Source organism: Lingula anatina, chromosome 1, assembly GCF_051362555.1.
Source record: "Lingula anatina isolate TDL-2025a chromosome 1, LinAna3.0, whole genome shotgun sequence".
Taxonomy (NCBI): domain Eukaryota; kingdom Metazoa; phylum Brachiopoda; class Lingulata; order Lingulida; family Lingulidae; genus Lingula; species Lingula anatina.
Window position 1 is genome coordinate 33,179,235 of NC_141767.1, and position 25,653 is coordinate 33,204,887.

General features: G+C 34.4%; 2 protein-coding genes across 3 annotated transcripts in view; one reads left to right on the forward strand and one right to left on the reverse strand.

Annotated features, from left to right (window-relative positions):
- Positions 1 to 969: 969 nt before the first annotated feature.
- The window catches only part of LOC106178691 (serine/threonine-protein kinase ATR), a 34,446-nt gene continuing 9,762 nt past the window's right edge, over positions 970 to 25,653 (reverse strand). For both annotated transcript variants that reach the window (XM_087006098.1, XM_087006097.1), the window contains exons 27-70: positions 25,468 to 25,569; positions 25,186 to 25,281; positions 24,848 to 24,925; positions 24,457 to 24,549; positions 24,157 to 24,242; positions 23,743 to 23,814; positions 23,414 to 23,533; positions 23,032 to 23,136; positions 22,697 to 22,811; positions 22,476 to 22,544; positions 22,190 to 22,278; positions 21,800 to 21,932; positions 21,497 to 21,639; positions 21,131 to 21,248; positions 20,754 to 20,891; positions 20,317 to 20,497; positions 19,869 to 20,050; positions 19,544 to 19,649; positions 19,090 to 19,240; positions 18,770 to 18,860; positions 18,540 to 18,602; positions 18,143 to 18,258; positions 17,818 to 17,953; positions 17,308 to 17,441; positions 16,980 to 17,079; positions 16,658 to 16,780; positions 15,881 to 16,065; positions 7,066 to 7,300; positions 6,689 to 6,799; positions 6,307 to 6,375; positions 5,995 to 6,047; positions 5,776 to 5,809; positions 5,430 to 5,542; positions 5,003 to 5,132; positions 4,590 to 4,679; positions 4,316 to 4,423; positions 3,993 to 4,150; positions 3,655 to 3,750; positions 3,218 to 3,371; positions 2,817 to 2,882; positions 2,497 to 2,582; positions 2,050 to 2,149; positions 1,569 to 1,673; positions 970 to 1,303 (exon numbers count right to left, since the gene is read on the reverse strand). In XM_087006098.1, the coding sequence (XP_086862224.1) occupies positions 1,244 to 1,303; positions 1,569 to 1,673; positions 2,050 to 2,149; positions 2,497 to 2,582; positions 2,817 to 2,882; positions 3,218 to 3,371; positions 3,655 to 3,750; positions 3,993 to 4,150; positions 4,316 to 4,423; positions 4,590 to 4,679; positions 5,003 to 5,132; positions 5,430 to 5,542; positions 5,776 to 5,809; positions 5,995 to 6,047; positions 6,307 to 6,375; positions 6,689 to 6,799; positions 7,066 to 7,300; positions 15,881 to 16,065; positions 16,658 to 16,780; positions 16,980 to 17,079; positions 17,308 to 17,441; positions 17,818 to 17,953; positions 18,143 to 18,258; positions 18,540 to 18,602; positions 18,770 to 18,860; positions 19,090 to 19,240; positions 19,544 to 19,649; positions 19,869 to 20,050; positions 20,317 to 20,497; positions 20,754 to 20,891; positions 21,131 to 21,248; positions 21,497 to 21,639; positions 21,800 to 21,932; positions 22,190 to 22,278; positions 22,476 to 22,544; positions 22,697 to 22,811; positions 23,032 to 23,136; positions 23,414 to 23,533; positions 23,743 to 23,814; positions 24,157 to 24,242; positions 24,457 to 24,549; positions 24,848 to 24,925; positions 25,186 to 25,281; positions 25,468 to 25,569 (4,893 nt within the window). In that variant the 3' untranslated portion in view covers positions 970 to 1,243. The remainder of the gene's footprint in view (positions 1,304 to 1,568; positions 1,674 to 2,049; positions 2,150 to 2,496; positions 2,583 to 2,816; positions 2,883 to 3,217; positions 3,372 to 3,654; positions 3,751 to 3,992; positions 4,151 to 4,315; positions 4,424 to 4,589; positions 4,680 to 5,002; positions 5,133 to 5,429; positions 5,543 to 5,775; positions 5,810 to 5,994; positions 6,048 to 6,306; positions 6,376 to 6,688; positions 6,800 to 7,065; positions 7,301 to 15,880; positions 16,066 to 16,657; positions 16,781 to 16,979; positions 17,080 to 17,307; positions 17,442 to 17,817; positions 17,954 to 18,142; positions 18,259 to 18,539; positions 18,603 to 18,769; positions 18,861 to 19,089; positions 19,241 to 19,543; positions 19,650 to 19,868; positions 20,051 to 20,316; positions 20,498 to 20,753; positions 20,892 to 21,130; positions 21,249 to 21,496; positions 21,640 to 21,799; positions 21,933 to 22,189; positions 22,279 to 22,475; positions 22,545 to 22,696; positions 22,812 to 23,031; positions 23,137 to 23,413; positions 23,534 to 23,742; positions 23,815 to 24,156; positions 24,243 to 24,456; positions 24,550 to 24,847; positions 24,926 to 25,185; positions 25,282 to 25,467; positions 25,570 to 25,653) is intronic.
- Positions 9,381 to 15,279, forward strand: LOC147764278 (uncharacterized). The gene is made up of 6 exons (XM_087006112.1): positions 9,381 to 9,520; positions 10,172 to 10,307; positions 11,077 to 11,159; positions 11,791 to 11,845; positions 12,070 to 12,192; positions 12,985 to 15,279. Exons 2-6 carry the CDS (start codon positions 10,179 to 10,181, stop codon positions 13,954 to 13,956), a joined length of 1,362 nt encoding a protein of 453 aa, XP_086862238.1. The 5' UTR covers positions 9,381 to 9,520; positions 10,172 to 10,178; the 3' UTR covers positions 13,957 to 15,279.

Consider the following 25,653-nt stretch of genomic DNA (forward strand, 5'->3'; position numbering starts at 1 on the left):
TCTATGTAGAACAATAGTGTCATTGGGAATGAGTTCATACATTCTATGTTGTTACATGTACGAAGTCAAAATACAACTGAAATCAGTTTGAAAAAAATCTTCATTTTTTAAAGAGAAACAATAATTCCAAAACATAAATGTGATCGATGCATTTTGCTACTTGAAACATTATTTAGAAAATTGATTGTAAAGCCATGTGTGCTTCAAAAATTGTGAAACATGCCCAGGTCATATTTTATTTCAAAAAGTTGATAACTTTGGATATTGGTTACAAGAGCACATAAATATAAAACAGTTTTGAAACATCATTTCCCCACTTGCAAACATTTTGCCTACTGCTACTAGTGGCGCCCCCTTTCTTTATGGCAAGTAGTAGCAATAGTGTTGAGAAATTCTCTCTTTACTGATGCATGTACACAGTATAGACAAGGGTAACTGCATTATTTGTTTTATGTATTTCTGTAAGTATTTTCACAAAATATGTATACTTATGTCATAACATTTTGATCATTTTTCTTTTTTCGATTAAGTGGTTCATTTCTGTTTCATGAAAATTCATTTATAACCATTATCTTTAAATTCTGATCTGTTATTATGATTAACCAATTTTTCACATCTACAACATTCTCTTACTTTCGCAAGATGAAATGTATAATGATAAATATGAATAACTCTGATAATGGAACTTACATTTAGCAACTGACTAACATGGCACATGATGTCGCAGTCTCAACCTGAAACCTTTCACTTGGTAAATGACCTGGGTGGACTGGTCACCTGATCTACTGTCATACTGCTAGGGATAGACTCCAGTGCCCTGTCCCACATGTCCATCCAGGTCATTTACAAAGTGTAACATCAGTCAGTTGCTAAATGTAAGTTCCAGAGTTATTCATATTTACCTTGTTCTACTGGATGACTGACAAATTCAGGCATAAAATGTATAACTTAAAAAACTGATGAGACAAGTTCGATGTTATCTTTTATTAGACAAACTGTATTTTCTTTTTTTTATTTGGAAAATAATGTTTGAGAAAATATCTTATGACAAACATGTTCACAGTCCAGACTGCTCTGAGCCTAGCACAATCGATAAAATGTTGTCTGTAAACATTTGCTCTTCCAAACAGTAACATATCACCTGAATTAGTAACCAGAACATGTGTCAGTGACCAATTTCTATATGTTCGTGTTTCTTGAAAATTTTGTCTGTTACCGTAGCTTTCATTTTTTTCAGACATTTTCATAAATATGATGCCCAGCCAATGTACATTTGACATAGTTGCTTTTCACTGGTTGCCTCCTAAAACAAAAATTTAAAAAAATTGACAAATGAAGTTCAAATAAAATGTGTAAATTGTTCCAAGATTTTATGTTTGTAAATTTTTTTTAAAATACCGGCATTTTCAGTATTTTAATCAAACAATACTCAATGAAACCTTAAGTGTCTGAACAAATGCAATATGGTGAACGAAAAATTTCACAAGCACTTGAAAAACTGTGCTTGAAAGAAAGGCAGTAAGAACCAAGTTGTTGAAAATCAGAAATCATGTTTGCCATCCAATTACCTGAATAAGGTAGTTAACATGACCTTCTATTGAAAGTGGCAAACCTCTCTTATTTTTCAAAATTCCTTTCAGTCTGGCTTCAATGTTTTGAACATCCGCTGTGGCCTGAAGGAAAGGAAAACATCATAGTGAATAACAATGAATTTCAAAGCAATTTAATGACTAAGACCCCATTCCCACAGATTTTAGATCGATCTATCCCTGTGGGGAGTCTCACTAGATTACTGTCAGCTTAGCGGGCTTAAGCGTCTGTCCCGCCTACTAAAAGCTGTAAGGGGGTAATTAACTACCGTTGGCACTCGGCTGACTTCAATTTAGCATGAAACCCAAGGGAGTTAGGTAGATCCAGATGGATCGATCTAAATCTCTGGGAATGCACTCTAAAATACCTCTTTTAAAAAATCCTATCCCTTCAACGATTATTTTGATTATTTAATCTCTTTTACAGCTATTCAATTTTAAGATACAAACTCATTATCACCTTTTCATTGGCTATTTCTCCACTTTCTAAAGGGTTGGCTCTTCCTTTTGCAGGCTTTCTCCATTCCACCAGAGGATCATATATAAATGTTTTCAGAACACTGAAAACCAAAGAAAGTTGCTGTTATCTAATGTGTTCACAGCCATGTTATTTGGAAATACTTTACAAAAACTGAACATTGCATATAAAAAGGACGCTTTTGTTATAAACACATCTGACATAGGTTTTTCAATCTGTCATGTGAAATAAAAGTAAATTGTTACTAAAGATTATAAATGTGGTCGATATGTATTCAGCATCAGGTGCTTAGAAGGAAACATGTTTAGTCTATTTAGAAACAATTCACTTTTAATCATAAACACACTTGTCCGAAAAATTAAAAATCATCTAAACATTAAACTGAGCATCAAATAAACTTTTTCCTAAAATAATTTAGAATGCACTGACCACATCAATGGATCCATCTGGTCTTTCATAACTCTAAGAGTCACCTCACAAGCACGCCTGAAGATTCCCTCAAACCCCATTGGACCCTTGGATGAAAAAAAATGAAAATATTAATGTTTCAAAATCTTGACCAAGAGGTTAGAACATTGTAGGCAATTCTGCTGGTTATCCTCTTGTAAAGAAACCAAAGCAATTAACATCAACTGACAGTGAAACCAATTTCTTTTATTTAAGTCACTTTTTTTTAAATAATGATTACAAGGAGATCAAAAAGACAGAATTAAAAGAATATTACAGGATGAGCAAGTTATACCACTTACCATAGCATCTACCATATTATGAGTAAGTCTAAATGGAACTACTTCTGGACACTCAAAGCTTTCACCCTGAAGATGAAAAATAATGGAAATTTATCAATACTTCATCAAATACATTTTTTTCTGAACAGTGAAGCAAATATTTTAATGTCATTACAGAAAAAAGAACCCATTCACTGACAGCTAATCCATTAAAAAGTTGGCATTCTTCACATTTAACAGTTTAACAGTTTGCAGGGACAAGGCTGTCATTTAGTGAAAAAGTTGAAAATATATCTGAGGGGAGGCTGCCTAGGCCAAATAATATTTCTTTGCTCCCAAAAAGTTGGAAAAATATCCCTGTCAAACCTTAACACTAAGCCCCAGTAGGTTAATGAGTTAGTTTGAAAACACTAGTTACAAACCTTATTAAAAAGACAATTGAAGTCCACATGTACAGTGTCTCCGTTGGTAGAGTCAAAGAGGATATTCTCTCCATGTCTGTCTCCCAGTCCAAGGATGTACCCCACCATGCTTATCACTGCAGTAGTTCTGGCATACGCCAGGCGGGCCATGTGCCTGAAGTGGCAATGGTACACTTATCTCTCTAACATTAAATTCTGCCATTTGTATAAAAGCATGCATGGATGGATGTAAAATATCAGGAAATATCTGAGTTTAAGTGTAAAAAATTTTTTAAATGTGTCAATGTGTTTCTAATGGGGTAATAATATTCCATGGAAAGCAAGACAAACTTCTGAGATCATTATCATCTTTTGTTATGAAAAAATCTTAACTGTCAGCATGTTATAATCACTGTTAAGAAAGAAGGCAATGTTAACCATCTAGATTATATAATTACCAAGCTGTTGGATCAGGGAATGTCCTGAGAAACCATTCACTGAACACTGGAGGGTGCTTTGGAAGCAGTTTATTCTTGAAAACATCCATCTTCTGCCTGTGAATATTAAATTGTCTATTAGGCAATGGGGCTATTTGGATTTTGTAAATACACTTTTACAACAAAATAGTTCTAAATGCTGAAGAATTGAATACAAAGAAATAAGGGTCAAATCCCGTCTAGAACATCAGCTAGTATGACTCCTACAAAAAAAAAAAAAAAAAAAAAAAAAAAAAAAAAAAAAGAGAGTTGATAACTGAAAATACTGGAAGTGCCCACTGGATCCAGACAACACTCACTCAATGGGTGCACTCACTGGCACCATGCAGGCCTTCAGCTCCTTGCCTCCCATGTAGGTGCCCTTCTCCTTGTAGATCTTCAACAAGATGTTCCTCAGTCCATGTGTGTTAGGAACCCACTCCAGGATCCCACACTCCTCATTAAGAGGAACAACAGCCTGAAAGATGTGTTCAACATCTTTTCATTAATAGAAGGAAGCGTTAATTTTGTATTTTTTTTTTTTCAAATTTGTGACATTTGAGCAAATTGCATTCACATGAAGTTCTAACATGCTATACATTTAATGTTTTACAATGATATATTAAAACAAAACACTACTTACATAAGTTCTGATATGCAGCTGTCTTTTCCTAGATTCTGGGTCTTTGCGCAGACATTTATTTATAATTCCGTTGAATTCCATTAAGCGACAATCTTTACGTAAATCATCCTGTAATTAATTAAAATAATCAACAGTCATTACTTAAACAGAAAGTGGATTATATTCAACATATAAGGCAAAACAAGAACCTATCACAAATACTTCTATTTTCTTTGTTGAAAAGTCTTGTTGTCTACAATATTAAACAATTAAAAGAATTCCAATATCACAGTACCTTTGGTTTGCATAACATTGTGTACATTGCACCATCACTTCCTCTTATTGTAACCTTCTTGGGTTTCTGCAAGGAATTCAGAACTTCCACCTGAAATATCAACAAGTAGCCTATTCCATCATCTAAATTCTAAACAATCCGCAACCTATATATTTGCAGCAATCTCAGCCCCCAAAGACCTGTGTTGAAAATTAGGAACATTATAAGTTTATGTTTATTCAAGTTATCCTAGAGCAACAGTCAAGTTATATCTTGAATCATATATACACAATCTGACAAATATATACCCAGTAACTCAATTTACAGCTGAGTAAAGTATTTTTTTATTTTAGAAAATTCGTCTTACTGAATCAAACTTCAACACTTGAAAGATGGATTCAAAAATAAAATCACATAATGCAATTATGTCTCACCACATCTTCAAAGCCAGTGATATAAATCAGTTGACCGGGAAAAGGGTCATGATCTACATGTCTTCCTGGACTGGCAGGCAGAGTGGCAGTCATGGAGGATTGCAAGGGAAGGAGGATATGGCTGAAGTTTCTGTAAAAAGTAATAGACTTTTGCATATATGGATTTTACTTTATAAAATATAACAAATATAAGAGTGCATTCTACATGTACATATGGCATTGCCAAATTTTAGTAACAAAAGTAAACACAACAGCCCAGCACAAATAAGACACTCACATTTAAGATACTGAACCTGGAAGTCCCTGCCCTGTTTACAGACAAAAGAAAGCTCCATGTGCATATGATAAATAGATAAAAATAGCCAGTTGAAAAATATATGCTGTTATATATGAATTATACTGCAAATGCTAAAAAAACAAAAATTACTTGTCATCTAGAAGTCTTTTCAAAGAACGGAAGTCTTGAGTGATGCTCAGGGTAAGTGCACCAACATTTTTGTTGCTAAGGTCAATCAGCCTCTCAGACAACTTGGTGGCATCCTGAAACAAAACCACACAGCAAAACTGCCACTTTTGTCTGCCTGGCAAACTTACTTAAAAAGATATATTTGGCTTGAAGACATGCACTGTTCAGTACCAATAAAAAACTTACTTTTTTATAAAAAGGAAATTCTTTTACAAAGGTTAATATTGTTTAACATTCTTAACTTGATGCTTTTAACATTATTTAGCTGGTGGCATATATCTTAAACTTTAGCAACTAGTTACAGTACCTGAATAAACTTGTTTAAAGATGGATTCAGTTCTCTGTAAAACAAAGAATGATTCTTATAAATAAACATTTAAGTTCAATACTAATGAACTGAAGAGTGAAACATAGGTCTTTACACACTGCTTTAGTGCTTCAGAAATATGCTCTAAATAACAAAGGTTTTAATAATAAGTAACTCTTGACACTACAACATGTGCATATACAAGTATTATAGACATACTTTGCTCTGGCAAGGATGGATTGACATCGTCTGGCACGGACTTGATAGGAAGACTGAAAGTCAAAATCATAAATTGCTTTCAATATTCACCCTTTGAAGTCATCAACTTAATCATTTTAAAAATTAATTTTTTCATTTATCTATTGACTGCTTTAAAAAATTTAATGAATATTAAAGTCATTCTTGAACAACTGCAAATTCCACAAAGAATTCTCACTGTGTAGCTGTATTCAGTGATGTTTCACTATATCACAGGTAAAAAGTATTAACTACCTTAGATAATCAGTAATGTATGAAATACGTATATAATACCTTAGACACTGCCATCATCATCCACATGACCTGTTGGGGGAAGTGAACAACTAAGTGGGCCATCATTTCCTATGTATATAAGAAATCATATTCAAAAAATGAATTTACAACTAATAATATTATAACACATGTTTAAATTGTAAAAAAAAATTGAATTGTGTTGTTTAATTGTGTTCTCATGCATTATATGATTTTCATCAATTACTGTCTGTAATTTAAACGGCAATCCTTGAGAAGATGTAATATGTAGGTATCTAAATTAAGTTCAACATTAAAAGAATATAAATTGTGTTTTTTGCACCTGTCTGAGAGTGAATAAAATGTACAATAAATCAAAAACAATTAAACAATACACTTCACAAATTTTTTCAACATGTTATACCTGAAGTTCGGAGAAAACTCCGTCATTTCCATGGCATATTCTGGAGATGAGCTGTGGAAAGGCAGTCAACAGCTGATAAGGAGCAAGCTTTTCTCGATAGAAACTTATGCTCTGAAAAAAATAGAGAAAACACCTTAAATAATTGTGCATATATCACAAGTACTTAACAGTTTGTCTTGTCATAAACCTTTTTTGCTTCAAAGTATCCAAAGAGAACAAAACAATGTCATTGCTAAATGGAAACAACCAATCAATTCTAATCAATGTTGTAACAGCTTGGACTTATCAGAATATCAGAAAGAACTGTGCCGTGCCTCAATGTCATAACAAATTCTGCATTAAAATATCAAAAACTTTTGCTGATAATAAAGTCATACCTTGTTTAAGTTCTGTAAATTATTTCTACAATACACCAGGGCAGGTGGTGGGTTTGTGTTGGCGGCAGTTCCTCCACGTCTGTCCAGCAGTCTCTGGAAGTGCTTCTCCTGCTCCATGACAGAGGTACCATGATCTAACCACAGACTCAGCATTCTTGGCATAGACTGATAGATATACTGGCTGCCATACAAGAGGGAGTTGCCAAAATTCTTTATCACATGGCCTATGAATTGGCTAAAATAGAAACATAACCCATGGTAATGAACATGAATGAAGACAGAGCACATGGTCTTGCTAACAGATGTTAAAATTTTACAAGTCTTACAATTTGACAATTTTTCAAACTTGTGCGAATAACAACAAGCTGAATTGTAAACTAGAGGATCAGAGAGGCGATACCACCTCTGGATATTGTACCACCAGCTGGAGTAAACGCATTCGTGCAAAGTTCAATTCATGATGAAAAGTAGGTCAAAGGTCAATTTTAAGGTCACAGTTAGATTGCCAGTATATGACTTCCTATTCAAGTTCAATAGTAACTATGGACCTATCTCTGCCAGTTTTGGAGATAAAAGGGAACAAAAACTTGCAAAGTTCTGTTCATGGTGAAAAGTAGGTTAAAGGTCAATTTCAAGGTCACAGTTAAATTGCCAGTATGTGACTTCCTGTTCAACTTTAATAGTAACTATGGACCTATCTGCCAGTTTTGGAGATATAAGGGACTAAATGTAATAATTTTGTAGTTATAATTATGTGCCATAGATTTCCTACAGAAAAAATTTATTAAAATGAAGAAAAGGTCATTTTGGTTGAAATTCTTGAAATGGGAGGTGCTCAGAAGTTCCAGATGTTCAAATTTCATGAAATAATGTTATTTTTGACCAGAAGTTGTCTGCCTGGCCAAGCCTTATGTTTTATTTTCCCCGAGTTCAAAATTTTTTATCCATTACCATACTGCACATTTTGCTTTCACCACCACAATGTACTTTTTGATACAGCATAACTCGAAAACCGTACAGAATACAAAAAAAAAAAAAAAAAAAAGGAAACCACCTAGGTGAAAACCTAGTCAACTAAGTCTGACAGTTTTTTTTTTTTTTTTTTTTTTTTTTTTTTTTTTTTTTTTTTTTTTTTTTTTTGTGGAACTAGGGCCTGAGCTACATCCCAAAACATTAATAGGCTTACTGTAAGGTTTAGTTTACTTTTGTTGTGATTGAGGAGCCTGGTGTCCGGCTCATCTAATGCACTCATTTGCATAAATGACAACTTTTCATTCAGGGTGGCGCCCCATGAGTTTTGCACTCCGTAGGAGGAACACATAGTACTCTTACTTTTGAATTCATTATTTCTACTTGAAATTTATAGTTTAAAGGAATGGCAGAAATGGTGAGTTTTAATACTGTTTATTGATTATTATTGATTATTGATGATTAGTTATTTATTACTGGTGATTATTGAAATGTATAAGTTTTTTTTGAAGAAGCAAATTTGAACACGTAAATAACCGTTAGTAAGTACATTGTTGTAATTTTCTTTTTCTTTTCTTCTTTTTTAGTTTTTACGTGACTTGTGAATCCATGTGAATAAACCAAGATCCAGTGAAAAACACATGCCTTTTCTTTGACTTTTAATACACCTATATAGTCCTTGCGTGCTATACTTACATTTCTTCATTAAAATGTAAATATTTAATCATACTATCAAATGTTTAAATACATCCACCAACTTTCTTCTTTAAACCTTCATACCATTTGTGATAATAATGCACACACATACAGTATGTGTATGCAATTCAAGAAGCCCCTGCTTACTGTTTACTATAAGCAGGCCTGTAGCAAGGGGGGGGGGGGATTAAGGGGTTTGAAAGAACCCCCCTTTTTTCTGGGAAAAAGTTTTATCTAGGTACATGAAGGTTTCATGATAAATGTTCCACTTTTTAAAAAAAGAACTTTCCTTTTGTAACTGTGACTATGGGCCTGATACGATATACATGAAACTACAGTACGTGATATATAATGGTCTTTTGCCCAGTACTTCACTCTGACTTTATTCACATGAATTGCCCTTTTTGCATTTTTACTGATACAATGGATTCCAAAGGGCTCTTTATTTATATCATGTTTGCTCTAAAGTACAATTACAAAAAAACTCTGAATGTTGTAAGTACTATATTAAATACTCTTTGTTCTGGCATACGGTATCGCCCACATTCATACCACTTACTATTGTGACTCTGAGATGGAAAAGCTTATCTGATAAATAACAATTTTCAGTCTATGCTAATATTGACAGTTCTTTAATGTGTGACAAGGGAACATGATCCAAGGTTATTAAATAGTAGACTAGGATTGGTGTTGTCTTGGGAGAAATTTAGGCATTTAACGCATGCGCAATTATGCTGAAAGACGCCTTCCGGTCTTGGTGAAAAGAGAAAAGGTTCAGACCTTTTAAACAGTAAGTTAATCATTTAAGTGTGAAGCATGACATTACGCTTGAATCAAGATTTCTTTGTTATTTGCTTCTCTGTCCAAAAAGGGGGCATAAAAATATTTATGTTGCAGTTTTAAAGACTATTATTACACTTTATATTTATCTCCTAACTCATTTGCAATCGCCTGCCATCTTAGTTAGATGATAAAGCACAATAGCACTTGTTGCACAACAGAAAACTAACCAAAGACAAATAAAACCTCATTCAGTTGTGTCTAGTTAAGAGTATAAATAACCTCAATCTTTTTGACATACAAGGTATGACCTACTTTGTCCCACAATAACACATGATCTGTTTGATAGAACTTCGTAACAAGAATGTGTATATACTATACAGTATCATACTGATTATTATCAGAATATTTTATGATCTTATATCCCTTGATTGCTCAGTTGACAGAACATTTCTGAAGTCTGCAAAACTGACATAAAACTATATAAGAAAATATTGTGAAGGGATCTGGAGACAAAACCTGACCAGTGAGGCAAAAACGGGAGGTCAAAATATTTTGGTACTGCTTTACTGACTTCACAAAACTTCACGCTTAATTTTAGTTCAACAGGGCAGATATCTTTAACACAGAAGAAATACATTTCTATTGTTGCTCATTGCAGAGACACCATGTTTGACCAACAAGAATATGAAGCTCAGCAGCCTGAGGCACTGAAAGAAAATCTTGCTAATGTAATACCAACTCAAGATACATCTGGTCAATTAAAACAACCAATGACAGAAACTGGAGATGGAAAGGTAAGAAATACTTCAAGAAGATAACACAAACCTCTGGGTGCAAGAATGAGAGGAGGTGGTGGTGACAGAATAACTAGACCTTCTTGAGTGGTAAAAACTATATTAGTTCAACAGATAATACGCTACATATAAGATGATAAGGTGTCGTCTTCTACTTTACCATTGTGGTTTCAACCATGTTAGCCAAAAGACCAAGCTGCTTACTTATATATCATGTATTTACTTCTTGATTCTAACTTGTATGAAAGCCAAAGATAATTAAGTCATGTAAGCTCAAAACTGGCATATCATCACCAGACATTAACATTTTTTTCCAAAATGATAATTATGGTATATATAAGAGGAAAAGAACTCCATAAGTAACTATAAGTTAACTGAATAACTTCAAGAAAAACTATCAGATCAAGCTAGTATTCAAACTTGACCTGTATTTGAGTAATATTGGAAGTTTGGAGACAATAGGTCAAGTGCTTTTCCAATTAATTTGTCATCTGATATGCTGAAAAAAGCTGAAAAAAGACTACCTTATAGATAAACGGGCTGATCAATCTGTTTTTCGAACTTGATCTGCAATTTATGAATATTCATATGCAGATAAGAGAAGACCTAAGTAACCAGCTATGTAACAGCAATAAAATTTTTTTTTTTAAATTTATTTGTTCTCATCTACCCAGACAGCTCATTTAAACTGTTTGATTCTACATAGCCTCATAATGAACATATTGACTTTACTAAAATTTAAACCCTTCATCATTTTTTATTTCAATAGACAACATCAAGTTTATGTCCCTCTGGCTTAAAATTGAGGACAGAAGACAAGCAGCAGGTTAAAGAACATGCCAATGAAGTAAAGTGAGTACCACTGGTTAAGTAAAGAAGTTTCAACCCATTTAGTGTGTCACATCAGAGAGTAAAAAAAAATCATTACCTGAAGAACCAGGAAATTTTTTCTGGACATTTTAGGCTTCGTTCACATGGAAAGTCTATTTTCTAAAAATCTATTTTCTATTCACGGTATCTTATGATCACGGTCTGTGCCCTGAATATCCCGTGGCATAATTACTGGCAGCGCGAGCCAGTTACTTATACAAAGCTGTAATTAATTCTCGAGATATTCAGGGCACAGACCGTGATCACAAGATATACCGCAAATAGAAAATAGATTTTTAGAAAATAGACTTTCCATGTGAACGAAGCCTTAGTGTTCACTGATATTTTCCCCAATAAATTACTTTAAACCATGACCATTATCAAATTTTTGACTAAGCTGATTCCATGACATTTGAATGGTTTTTTAAATGTTATATTTGATTATCTTTCACTGCTTCCAAATTCTCAAATTCTTGACATCAGCAATACTCTGTATTTGACAGGGACTTATGATCTAGATATCAGGATTGTAGTAAAATGATCATTTCTATATCATTTGCAATAGTTTTTTTCAAAATAGATAATATCCCAAATTATCTCCTTTATACAATAGTACCAATGAAGAAAAGAAGAAGCTTTGGAATGAAATTGATGAAAAAAAAGCAAAGGTATGTACATTAACAAATAACAGCATGAACTGTTGTGTACTTTAAGAGGAATTTTGCCATCATAAATTCAGAAATATTTTTATGCAAAATATATCTGTTGTTGCAACAATTTCTGCCACCACAGCTATTTAAAAAGTAAAATACTTAACAACAAAGGTGCTTTTTAAAATATGCAAAATGGGGCAACAGCAATATAATCTTTTCAACACGTTCTATTATCTTAGCAAATGTTGGTATTATCCAGCAACGATGAGAACGTAATTCTACCAAGTACAGGTGGATATATATGTGTAGGCCATCCTGAGTACAGGGACCAATATCATCATGCTTACACTTCTCCTGATCAGGTAAGAAGAATGAAATAGTAAACAATATAATAGCTATACAATATAAAAATTTGTAAATTAATTTTGCACCAACAAAAACTGGCAATATATTCCTACTTTAGTTCAAGCCCTGTTTCACAAATAAATTTAAATCCATGGTTATAGTGGGGCAGTTATCCACCATAATTGTTCATTTTTGTGATAGAAGCATGAAACTTGGCCAGACTGCTTAAAATGCTGCTGACAGTAGTAATTTTGGATATAGAACCTGCACCTACTGACCCCATGGTACCCATTTTCCGATATGTTTGCCAGCAGCATATGTGCATGTGACAATTAAATTGGCAAATGTTTTCAGTATTGTACGTAGATATGTTTGATTGGAACAGAAATGTTTCTGTGATACTGAAACACCCTCAATTCAATAATACCAGGTCATTATGCAGTATGGTTGCCAATCTAAGATGGTGTGTGGCCTTGTGGCTTCTTCCTGAAACACAACTTAGTCATGCATGATCTTTGTAATGTTAATAACAAAGTGTTAAATCCAGATACCTGACTTGAAAGTAAAACTGAGGGTTACTTGGGCACTTTCTTTAATCTGTGCTTGCCATTATAACAGAGGGTAGCTGTCAATGAAGGTCTACATGGTTTGATGGCAAGTATAGATTTCAGAATAATTGGGATAACCACCATTTTGGTGGTAAAATGGAATTTATTACATTCTATATGTTATTCACAATGCATTTATTGTGGAATATGAAGAGTTGTTATCCCTTTGATATTAAGTAACGAAGTGATAAATCATTTCAGAATATGTCATATCAGTTCAAGGAAGATACAAGAGAAATGAGAAAAAAGAAAGTTGAAAGCTATGGACAAAATAAGCCTCTAAAAGAGCCAAAGCAAGTTACAGATAAAGATGGAGATAGTACATCTGATGAAAGTGCTACACCCTCAGTGAATTCGCCAGATTTCTCTCCCAAAGATAGAAATATATCCCCTATTACAAATGTAAAACAGGATAACACTCCTTCTTCAGCTGCTCTGACAAAAAAGACTACACCATCTCTAAAGAATAAAAGGAAGTATTCTGCTGCAAATCCAACAAAGGAAAACACTCCCCCCTTACAAACTCTGCTGGAGAAGACCAAGTCAGCTCCAGATGAAGAAAGTGAATCTTCTGCTATCAATTGTTGGTCAGAGCAAAGATCTGCTCTAGACAAAGATGAAGCATCAGAGGGTTTTAAGACCAAGCCCCCATCACCAGACATACTTCAAGAAGAAAAAATTTATTTTCATGACCCACATCCACCAGGTTACACCAAGTTTAATAACATTCTGATGAAAAAGAGCTCCATATTTTTTATCTTCAGTATCATTCTAGTATTTTTCCCTTTGGTTGCAAATGCTCCTGATGTACCACAACCAACAAATGTTAATATTCCAATGGCAGTTGATGGCATTGACATAAATTCACATGATGTTCATCCTGTTAACCCACAACTCCCAGTACAAGTTCAAGATAACGGTGAGGATATCCATCACCAGGCAGGTCAGCAACAAGCGGTAAATCTTACACAATACCATGATCTTCATCATGTTCACCTACAACTCCCAGTACAAGTTCAAGATAATGGTGAGGATATCCATCACCAGGCAGGTCAGCAACAAGCGGTAAATCTTACACAATACCATGATCTTCATCATGCTCACCTACAACTCCCAGTACAAGTTCAAGATAACGGTGAGGATATCCATCACCAGGCAGGTCAACAACAATAAGGGGTAGATCTAACATTATACAGTGCCGCCTGAAATTCCCCTTACCAAATGGCCACATGGTCTCCCAACCCTGCCCCGTATGGTCGAACAATAGAGGCCACATGATAATTACAGGGTAGGGGAATCCTCAAGTAATCCTTATCGGACACCCAAATTAGTCAGTTCAACGAACAGGCTCTGCCCCTTATTAATTGCCTCACTTAAGGTTTCTATTATAGCTGATGCAAAGAGATTGCTATAGACACGAGCAAACAATACCGGGTTATGTTATATCAACTGCAACAGAATACTAGAGTAAATGCACGTCAAATATGAGAACAAAACTCTGAAGAACAAATCGGGCTTAGTTTTAAAACATGTATAACAATTTTATTTGAGGTTCACTTGATAATAATAAGTCACGACACAAGCGTAGTTAAAATGGAAAATTTTAAATAGCTACTATATCAAATAAATATCAATGTCTCATTATCTTTATTACATGTGTTGCTAGTTTAGTAGCCTGATGAATGACCTTCTCTCTCATTCATGCTGGAATCACTTCTTTATGTAATTAATAAATTTATTACACTTTTATGCGGTAATATTTTCCCATGCCTCTCTAATGCCTTCAACAAGTTGTTCTCTCGTGGTAGGCTTAACACCCGTACGCAGGTGATGTTTGATTTCAGCCCATACGTTTTCAATAGGGTTAAGGTCGGGGCTTTCTGGAGGGGTGCGAAACCAATTATTACCATGTTGCTCAATAAAATTACCTGTACTCTCAAAGAGATGTATTTTTAGTTTTGATGCCACCAATTCATCATTCTTGGTCATCTCCTTGTCTATAACGTTCATGTGGCACCGGTGTCTTATCGGAATACCAAACCCTTCGTAGTATTTCTTCAACACATAGTAATGGCTTGTCGCGACATATAATGTAGTGATTATGCAATAACGGGCAAGAAAATATGCAAAGCTCAGTTCATGGTGAAAAAGTAGGTCAAAGGTCAATTTCAATATCATAGTATATGAATTTCTATTTAAGTTCAATAGTAACCATGGGCATTTCTTTGCCAATTTTGCAGATTTAAAGGCCGGAAAACATGCAAAACACAATTCATCATAAAAAGTAGGTCAAAGATCAATTTCAAGGTCACAGATTGCCAGTGTATTACTTCCTATTCAAGTTCAATTATACATTACTGTGCTGCACATTTTGCTTTCACCACCACAATGTACTTTTTGATACAGCATAACTGGAAAACCGTATGGAATACAAAAAAACGGAGACCACCTCCAGTGTTGGGCTTTTCATGCTCTACGAAATGCAAAAAAGAATGGGTCTCTAGCATTAACAGTTCCCGAATTAGAGACAGTTTTCAGTTTCGGTATCTTATGTCTGCTACTCCCGTGAAAATGCACCGATTGACCCCAAATTCATGGAGATGAAAGATATCCCGTGTAGTTTCTGAATATCAGCACAAATAATTTTTTTTCGTAAAAAAATTCTTTTTGAAAATTTTGGCCCGTTTGACCTTGAAATAAAGGTCAAAGGTCAAATCCAAGAGCATATTTGAAATCTCCACATGACTTCACGTCCACGTCTAAAGAAAATTTTCCCATAATTCCTTCCATAGGGTAGATAATTAGCATTTAATTTTGCCATTTTTGGACAAGGGTGCATTGCAGTGAGTGCCACACCTAGACCCCAGCACCGACAAAGCCCATATTTTACGTGGAACGAGTTGAGATTATAGGTGACCTAAATCCAACAGATGGGTACAGAGGCCCATACTGTCTAGGAGGAGAAGCGGTAATGGTGAGATGGCGGCGGAGCCAGAGGAGCAGGCGGAACATGCAGGTCGGGACTAAAACCATGTGTACCGCCAGCGTCTACGCTGGTAGTACAATAAACAAAGTTAAGAATGAAATGACTTTTTACCCAATTTTTTCAGGTTTGTCAGGGTCAGCCAATGTGGTCATCACTTTGTCGTAATATCTGGCCAGATAGAAATGACCATCCTCCCAGTCATTATACACATCAGTCACTTCTTTGTACAGCTTGAATATAGCATTGGTTTCCATGCTGGCAGTTTCTTCACTATAGCGGGCATACAGCAGCAATGCCTATCACAAGATAGATGTTACAGGTCATTTCAATTGTTTCTTGCTTCCTCAATCAACCATTAAGTACACTACAAGTAGTTCACTACTGATAAATAAGCACACACCAATCCACCTAAATACACATGCACAGGTTGCATGCTCACACACAAATAAAAATGCACACACAATAATATGTTATATGAAAATTGACAGCTTAACATCATTATAAATCCACCCTCTGCCTATTTATAAATAAGGTAATGTTAAAACACAAATGATAAGTGTCAAATGTAGAGTCTTAACCACTAACTTGTATCTTCTTATAATGTATGTTATATAACACTGTAAATATATATATATTTTTTCTTGTAGTAGTAAGAGACTTGAAATGTAAAACATTTTTGTGCTCAATAAGATCATTATCATTACATACATCCAGATGGTCACACACAAATAACACTTTCCACAATCAATCAACCATCTGGTTTATTTCTAAATCATAAAATTTTCAAATTTACAAACCATTTTTCTATTTGAAAAAATTAGGATTCAGTCTGCCACTCTTTGCATACAAACCCACTGGAAACTTATTTTCTCAATAAATCAAATCTACCTTTGCAAACTCTAGTCTCTCTGCTCTTGCTTCCTCTGAACCACCTTGCTTCAGCTTAGACTTATCAGAATAGAACTGTGCCACGCCTTTTTCCAAGCAACTTTGGGCTTGGTCATAGTCACCCTAGATAGATAACTCACAACAATATTATAACTTGCTTCTCCTATACAACAATTATGCTTTTGCTTAGAACCAAAATCATATTTTTCTTTCTTTTCCTTTTTTTCATATCATTGTGAAATACATGATGAAATCAAAGATCAGATACAATTATCTTTAATAGTAAGAGAGAAGATTGATCAAACTGAGAAGCTCTAACTACCTTATGCCATAACCATTTTGCTTTCTCCACACAAAACTCTGGCAGGTTGAAGGCGCTGGCATTCAGCAAAGTTCCGTATGCCGTCTGGAGATGACCAGCTCTGAAAATTTCAATTAAAAGGACGACACAAATGGAGTGATACTTGTATTTCAAACAGAAACTATGATTCCATTCAAATAAATGTGCAAGTGCTAATATGCTAAACTGTTTAAAATTCAGCAGATTCAAAAATGCAACTTTTAATTATATTAATGCAATCTTTTAAAGATTTCTCTTATTTTATAAAACACGATTCCATCTAGTATACAGTCCATTTTGATACACATACTTCCTGGCCACCTTGGCACTCCTTAGCCACAATCTTCCGATGTCTCTGTCTACATTCACGTCTTGCTCCTGGTTGACTAGACGTAAAATCACCCTTTGCAGAGTTAATAAAGGTTCCTGGACTCTAAAGGATGACTGGGAAAATAAGACAATGTCTATCATTTGGGGCATTTGTTTTCATTTAATGAATTACTTCAAATTGTTTGACATTTCTGTGTATTTCTGTGAGTAAAATGTAAATAAACCCAAATAACGTTTTTTTAAGATAATGCAATGAAAAAAGTCATAAATAAGGATAAGGACTTTTAAAACATGAATACAGAAAACCAACAATAAAACTTGACATTTGATGAAATGCAGTTTAACAATACTGACAACAATTATCATTTACAGCCACATGTGATCCCTCACAGACATTCAGTTGATCAGTCATAATTACAATAACTAGCTGCGTTCACTGCAGAATAAAAATCATGTTTCTTTTAACAAAAAGAAAAAGACCAAAACTTACTTGTGCCAGTTGCAGCCTGGAGTCCCAGTATGGGAGAAGTTTCTGGAAAGTAATGGGAGTAGTGCCATCTGTTGCTGTGTGTGGGAACTGTAATAGCGTCCTGGCACCCTGCTCTATTTCATTCAACATATGGAGCCTACAGAACAATTAAAAGTTGCACAATTTAATTTTAAAAAAATTGCTGTGTGCGCATGTGCATATGTGTGTGTGCATGAATGCTATTAGAGATAATGAAGAAACAAATAATTTAAACAATCACTTTCTTGTTCACATAAGCATGAGCTATTATATCATTTTTTCTTAATGCAAATCCTAGAAGTCTTACCTGACAATATATTCGTATCCTCTTTGATATGAGCCCTTCTCCATACTGGCAGCTGACAGAGGCCCCATCTGTGTGCTACGCAGGACACGAAGTTGATCTAAAAACTCACTCTCTTTCTGCAAAATATTGGAAATATAAGATGTTACGTGTCTGATAGTTTATCATATCAGCATATTTATCAATTAAAACATTACGATTCAATTACCCCAATGATTTACAGAATATTTTTGTATACTATTTGCAATTTAATCAATACACACCTCAATTTCACATTTTCTTTTACAAATCTGACAAACAAACAAACAAACAAACAAGTATAATGTGCAATAAAACTTAAGATATACTCAAAAAGCTCTCTGAATTTTCTTTCAATTGAGAGATTAGCAGCTGTGCTTACCTTATACTTGGCTGCCAACAAAACCTGCCCTAAGCCCACTCCCCAGCTCTGCTGTTTGTCCTCCTGAAAAAAAAATAAATAAAAACAAAACCAGTCACCAATGTCAACAACCCCGGTGTTAAATAGCTACAGGAATACATAATTGAGGAAAATGGGTTTTGGGAAAGATATCAGCCTAGGCAAACACTGAACGTGTTAACAGAGAGATAGATAATTCTGTATTCACATACCACATTAAGGAAAGTTTCCAGTTTGTCCCAACTGCCCAGCTTCCAGGAGGCCTCGGCTCTGTATGCATTGATACTGCTACTCCACTGAGGCCTGAAATAGAATTTATATATGGAAACTGGTAAAATACTCTACATGAAAAATGTATCACTGCCTTTAAAAAGTGCTTATTAGAGACAGAAGTTCATTAAAACATTCAATTCCTTTTTTTCTCAAACACAATAAAAAGTCTAGTAGGCAGAAATCTTTCAATTTATTATGCTACTTGGCTGATACAGACATTTTGAAAAAAAAAAGACATCTTTTAATAAGCAGTACTAACTTGCTATGCAGCACCCCATCTGCATGCACCAGAGCTGTGTTGAGCTGCCCAAGGTCCATCAAGGTTTTCATCAGGCCCTGATGATGGCTGACTTCATCTGGCTCCAACTGGATAGCTCTCTCGTAACAAGATGCTGCCTCTCGCAGCTGGCCTGTACAAGAGGAATTTTTTTTTGTGTGTGTGTGCATGCGTGAGTACGTGCATATCAATGAATACAACAAAAGGCCTACGATTTTGTTCTCAAGAAGCAAACACTTAGTGCATTCAATGATTTTTCAGTTTTAAGATTTTTATAAAAATTACAATAAATATGAAACATATTACTATTACTAGTATTAGAGTAAGTAATCTTTGTGTCCACACAAAATTTCTATTGCATGCAGAAGCAACATGACATTTATAAATCTTTTAGTTATAATGAAAATTCCTTCACAAATCAAAGCAATATTCTTACCTATGCTTTCATGAGCTAGTATTTGTTCTGTAAGAGTTGGGGGATCCTTTCTTATGGCAGTCACACCAGCCACACCATCAGGCTCATCCATGGCTACATACAGTTTCTGGAAGTGGAGCATGTTTTGAAAATTTTTGTACCAATAATGTGTATAAATAATGTACGTAGACATTTCGTTTCCATGTTAAATTTAAAAAATACAAATGACAGTGACATTAATCAATGTTTACAAGGTCACTTTCAGACCATATAATCACACAAAAATTATTGAAAATGCGAGTATTGCCTTTTTTTACAAAACTAAAAATTTCACCAATATACATACCTGTAAGAAATCTAAATGTTCATGCATTATCTGTTCAGATGGTTTGATGAATTGTTCAAGGTGCATGAGTGCCCTTGTGTAGGCCTTGCAGTTGTAGGAAGCCTCTGCCAGGGTGTCCTGTGGAATCTTATCCAGGAACAACTTGATACTGTGGTATTCTGGATCTCTAGCATAATCAGCTTCTGAAAGTAAAACATGAAACAATATGTTTTCATAATTTTGTTTCTTGTTTTTTCCTTCTCTTTTTTTTCAGTTTCTCAGGCAAAGGAGAAAACATACACTTGTATAATATTACACAAAAATTAAACAGCACTTAATGCTATGATTAAAACTATAACTATTCACTCCTACTCCTATTTCTTCTGAAATCTTAGTTTCCCAAGTAGTTCTCTAAAATATTAATGACAATAAAACAGCTGATATCTACTTTCAAAAACCAGCACCATACCTGATTTAGCCCTCTGACTTGAATGTGCTAAGTGCTGGAGCTTGTGTCTCTTCCATTTTGTCAGGTGATCCAGCACTGAGAAGACAGTCTGTGCACTCATGTGGCGGAAATCTGAGGCGCTACCCTGACGTGTGTCTGGCTTCTTCACATGGTCCAGCACAGAGAGCACTTCTTCGTATATCTGTTCAGATGAATGAATAAATCAATCAATAAGCAAAAATAATTATAAAGTAAGGTACACAGGTTACACACACAATCAAAAGCTAGACACATAGGAATTCTGTAAAGTCACACAATTCTCAGTTAATTTGAAAGATACAGCATCAGTTACAAAAAACTTCAGCAAGAAAACAGATGATCAAAGTGTCTTTATCATCATAATTATTTTGATAATTTTATTTTCAATATTGCTGTTACCCCACTATAAACCAGCATACCTCCTGATGCTGAGCAGCATCTCCATCTAGTAGCACCTGTACCACAATGTGTGGCAGCAGATACAGGGCACACTGGGTGTCATGCTTGAACACTGCACTGCAGGCTCGGAACACTTTGGAAGCTTTTGGTAGCTTTACCTGAAATCAACGTAGGTATATAAAAAGATCATACAATCTTTAAATATTTTTGTTCTTCTTGTTCTTTGATATTTTTGTTGTTTTTTACAATTCCACCGATTGGAAGGTTAACATCAAAGAGCTTCTGGAAACTTTGCTGAAGCTGATGGGAGAAACTGTTGACAGATTAAATCTTTCATTTCTCAGCATCTACCAAACAAATTTAGATCAGCAAAAATTGGCTTTAAACAAGATCTTACCTTTGAGACCAAACTTGTTGACCAAGTGCTCACCCACTCCTTGAAGTTGCTGCCTTTGCGACTTCCATAGATGGGATGTGGTAAATTTGACCAGCTGTTTGTCATATTGAGGACATATCTGAGGAGAAAGAATAATTAATGAAAAAATGTGGCATACAGTTGAGCAAGATATATAGTTGTTTAATAATGTCTATGTTTTCTTAAAATGTTAGACTATATGGACTAGAACATGAAAAATAAATTCCTCATCATTAAATTTCAATCAAATCAAGACAAAAGAAAGTGTTGTGTTCTAAACAGGCTAAAAAAGAATACAAAAAAAATTAGATATCAGTTCCCTTATTAAACTTCACTTATGCCTCTTACCTAGACTTAAGAAGTGGAGTGAGAATTTCTTTCACATGTTCTGAAAAACGCCTCCACAGTTTCACACCTGGTTGGTCTGGCTCTCCAGTGTCCTTGACCTCATACGCCTGGAGAACATCTTGGATAGCAAGGGAACAACAGTCCTATGGTAAGAGAAAAAAACGGGGGATGTCAAATATTTGCATTATTTTTTGTCTTTATAAATCAAATACTTCCCTTTTTTAATTCAATGAACTATTATACAATTAAATAAACATAAGATGGTCAAGTTCACATTTCTCCTTTTTCAAAAGTTTCCCATACCTGTGCAGTATCTTGTGCAGCCAAGAATGTCCTTGCCAACTCATTGATCAGGTCAAATGCAAAGTTCATCTCATTCACACTGGCGTGGAACTTGGCCAACTCTTCTTTAGGGTCATTGGTCTTAAATTCCAGTCTAAATAAAGACAAAAATCTCAAATTGAGGACAAAAATCTCAAATTCTCAACGGAAAACTGGTATCTATAATTATATTATGTAACTCATCTTTATCAGTCTGAGAAATCCAGAAGCAGACACTTTCAACCATAACCAAATCTTTTTAAAAACTGACCCTTAAGCACCTTGAAGGCATCATGTATAAACCAATTACTATTTAATTGTCAACAACAAAATATATTGGTAAATCATCAGTAATTTTTGACTGTTCCTCACCTTCCTGGGTCCACTGCTCCCAGCTCACCAAGGCATTCACCTACTACGTTCCTAGCAGATGAGTCAGACTCACGGCAGCTGTCAAGAAGCTTTTTGGCAAGTATAATATTGAGAATTAGAATCACCGCTGAGGCATAAAATATTCATTCTAGTATTATATAAGGAAAAATTAATTAAAACCATGTTGACTGCCTTAAACCTTATACAGAGGAGTAACGGATAAAGCATCAAACATTCACATAGAGAATAAGAGCAAAGGATTTTCCTTCCTATATTAAATACTCACCACTGCCACTAGCTGTGATATAACTGGATCCACGGTCTCATTTCCAAGAAGAAGCTCATGGAGAGCAGTCTGCAAACAAATAACAAGTCCACCTCACACTATGATGCTTGGATGATATTTTTCAATGATGATATTTTTCAAACAATTATCTTTCTCTTTTCCGTTCTATAAAGAAGCTTAAATTTTGTTTTATTAAATTAATGTTCCTATTATCACATTACCTGATTGCTGTGTAGTGTTTGTCTCAGTTTGGACAAAGCCAGCAGTCTGACATCCAGACACTCATGACTAACTCCCTTTAAAGCACGGGCTATTTGGGTGCGGACATCTTGGTTTCTAAAAAATGAAGAAATCACAAATACAATCAAATAGCAATTATATCAGAAAAATCTAGTATTTACAGACAATATACATTAAAAGATATAAAAGATATACTACATGTGGAGTGATCTTAATAAACATGTAAGCACTAGATACAAACTTTTGTAAATTATCCAAAATATCAATATAATGAATATAAACAATTTTACAAATCAGAACTACTATAAAAGCTTACTTTGCAGAACCTTCAGTGTATTTCTTCAGCACGGCGTTGATGTCCACCAGTTCTGGAATGTCTGGCAGGAAGGACAGCTCACAGAAATGAGACAGCAGAGCATTCCTGAACAAAACATTATGGACAAAATTAACAAAACAGTGCAGAAACTACTTTCTTAAGAAATGGAACACAAACAATGATATTTAATAAAAGTACTTTTTTCAAAATGATTTTCATAGTCCATCATTTAAAATGAAAAAAAAAAAAAAAACAAAGAATAACTTCAACCCTAATTTCTAATATTATGTTGCCATTCAAATCAATCGGAATATTTACAGTGAGCCCTATCACTTTTTCCCCAAAAAATTATCATTAATACTTCAAATCTTAGATCTCTTACCTGTTCTCTACAATCAAATAGTTGAAAAGCTGTGATACTTGAGCCGGTAGCTCGTAAAGCAGTGGCAGAAGGGAAACAATGATCTGGGACAGCATGGGACCCAAAGCTGACAGATCAATGCTAAAAAAAATAAGTAAATAAATTTTTATACATTTTCAGATTATTTTCAATAAACAGTATCATGCTTATCCAACTGCTTTCAAACAAAAAAGCTACTCAGTAAATCTATATACACTATCAAACTGCACCTTCATCGCATCATTAATTTAGAATTAATTATTGTTTTGAAAATAGATGTTGGCCAGAAAATTTCTGGTGCTGTATATTACCTTCGAACATATACATTCCATGCCTTATAGCTGACCTCTGCAAAACCTCTGTCCTTAAATCTAGTAGTCAACCTAATAAAAACAAATGTATAAATCACCATACCAGTATGTAAGGCAATGAATGATATTACTGTCGCTTGCAGAATAATCAACATTTTCCAGCTCATAGCTGTCTAATAGGATAGCCTACATTTCGTGACTCTCGAACATATCTTTGTCACATATATGTTCACTCTCTACCTTGAACTAATTTTTGCAATATGACATACATGTAAATTATTTTTTCAATTGTGGGTTTGGTTTCAGTGGTTTTTGGCAAACAAAATTGTTATTCTTATGTGAGCAAAGCCATTTCAATATGTTATATGGTGACTTTCGTGAGTAAAAAAATGTGTCCTTTAGGATGAACCATACCTCAGGGTGTTCAAGACTTTCATTCTAACCGCTGTTATATGTTTTGTTCCCATTAAGCGGATGATGGAAGAGAGGCTGTCCAATGCCTGAAGACAAACAAAAACATGAAAATACACATTTACTTGTATACAAATATCAATCTCATAAGTAGAGTAAGTGTATCGTGGGAGAGTTCATTAGAGTAAATTCACTATATATCCCAACCCTAACTTCAAAACTGTTAGAAGAACTGAACAGTACTGTGTAAAATTATGATAATGATATGATGTCAAAATCATCTTAAATCCATCCATAACCTACCATTTTCTTTTCATCCAGTGGCACATTGGCGTTGGACAAGTGATAATCAAATGATGCAATCACAGCTAGAAAATGAGGTTGCAGAAATTCAGCCTGTAAAGAAAAACACCCCCAAGAAAGAAATTGTCCTTCTGAGAGGTAATTTATCAAATACCTGGTCTTGACTGTGCTGGTGACAGTGGATGACACACTGCTGCTAGGGTTAAACACACCCCAGGGAGATGAAATTATAGAGTTAAGAAGCTCCATAAAAACCAAGTATAAATTATAAAGCCAGCCAAACTTGTTCATTTAGGATATCAGGCTATAAAACCAAAACTTAAACCTAAAATACACTTTATCAATACAGACTGAGAGATAAAATAATAACAACGGTATTGTATAAAGTTACCATCTGCTCTGTGGTTGTTATCACTCTTCCTTCGTGACCTTCCTTCTTGGTAGCTATAGTCTTAAGTCCATTGAAAATCTAAAAAAAAAATGTTTTTCTAATTATTTGCAAGAAATTTATATTAAGAGAGCAGAATCAGAATTTTTGCCTTTTTGATTAAAATTGTAATATTGAATTGCAGTATCAAAGTGAAAGTACTGATAACAACAGCAGTATCAATAGCAGCATTTAATGCAATAGCAACAAAGTTGTAACATGTTACCACTATCATCTTAAAAATTGTACACAATATAATGAAAATCAAATCCCATGTCCACAGAAACCAAACCTGTACTTACCCTGTTGTAGTTTGTACTCATGTGCAGGCAGAGTTCATTGATTGCTTCTTGGTACTGGAACCTCAGCAGTGCAGGCAGCTCAAATGTGGTTTCCCTCTGAGATGATAAAACCGAAAATAATTGGAAAATATGATGAATAACCTCTAAATGAACATTTCCACAAATATCCAAAACAAAAAATATTCACCATTAAATTTTTAAAATAAAACAGTAATATTTGCAGTTGATTAAAATATATGATGGCAATTTACAAGTGAAATATCTTTCAAATAAATGGCTTACCTCAAGAAAAGAGATCACTCTTTTCATCTCCACATCTTCACAAGTACAAATGAGGTAACAGAAGATGTAACGCATGTTCTCTATCATAAGTTTCTTGCGAGTCTATAATTAACAGAACAAATATCAGGTTACATAATCTTTGTAGAATTATTCTATTAAATAAACCAATAAATGCCACAAATTCAA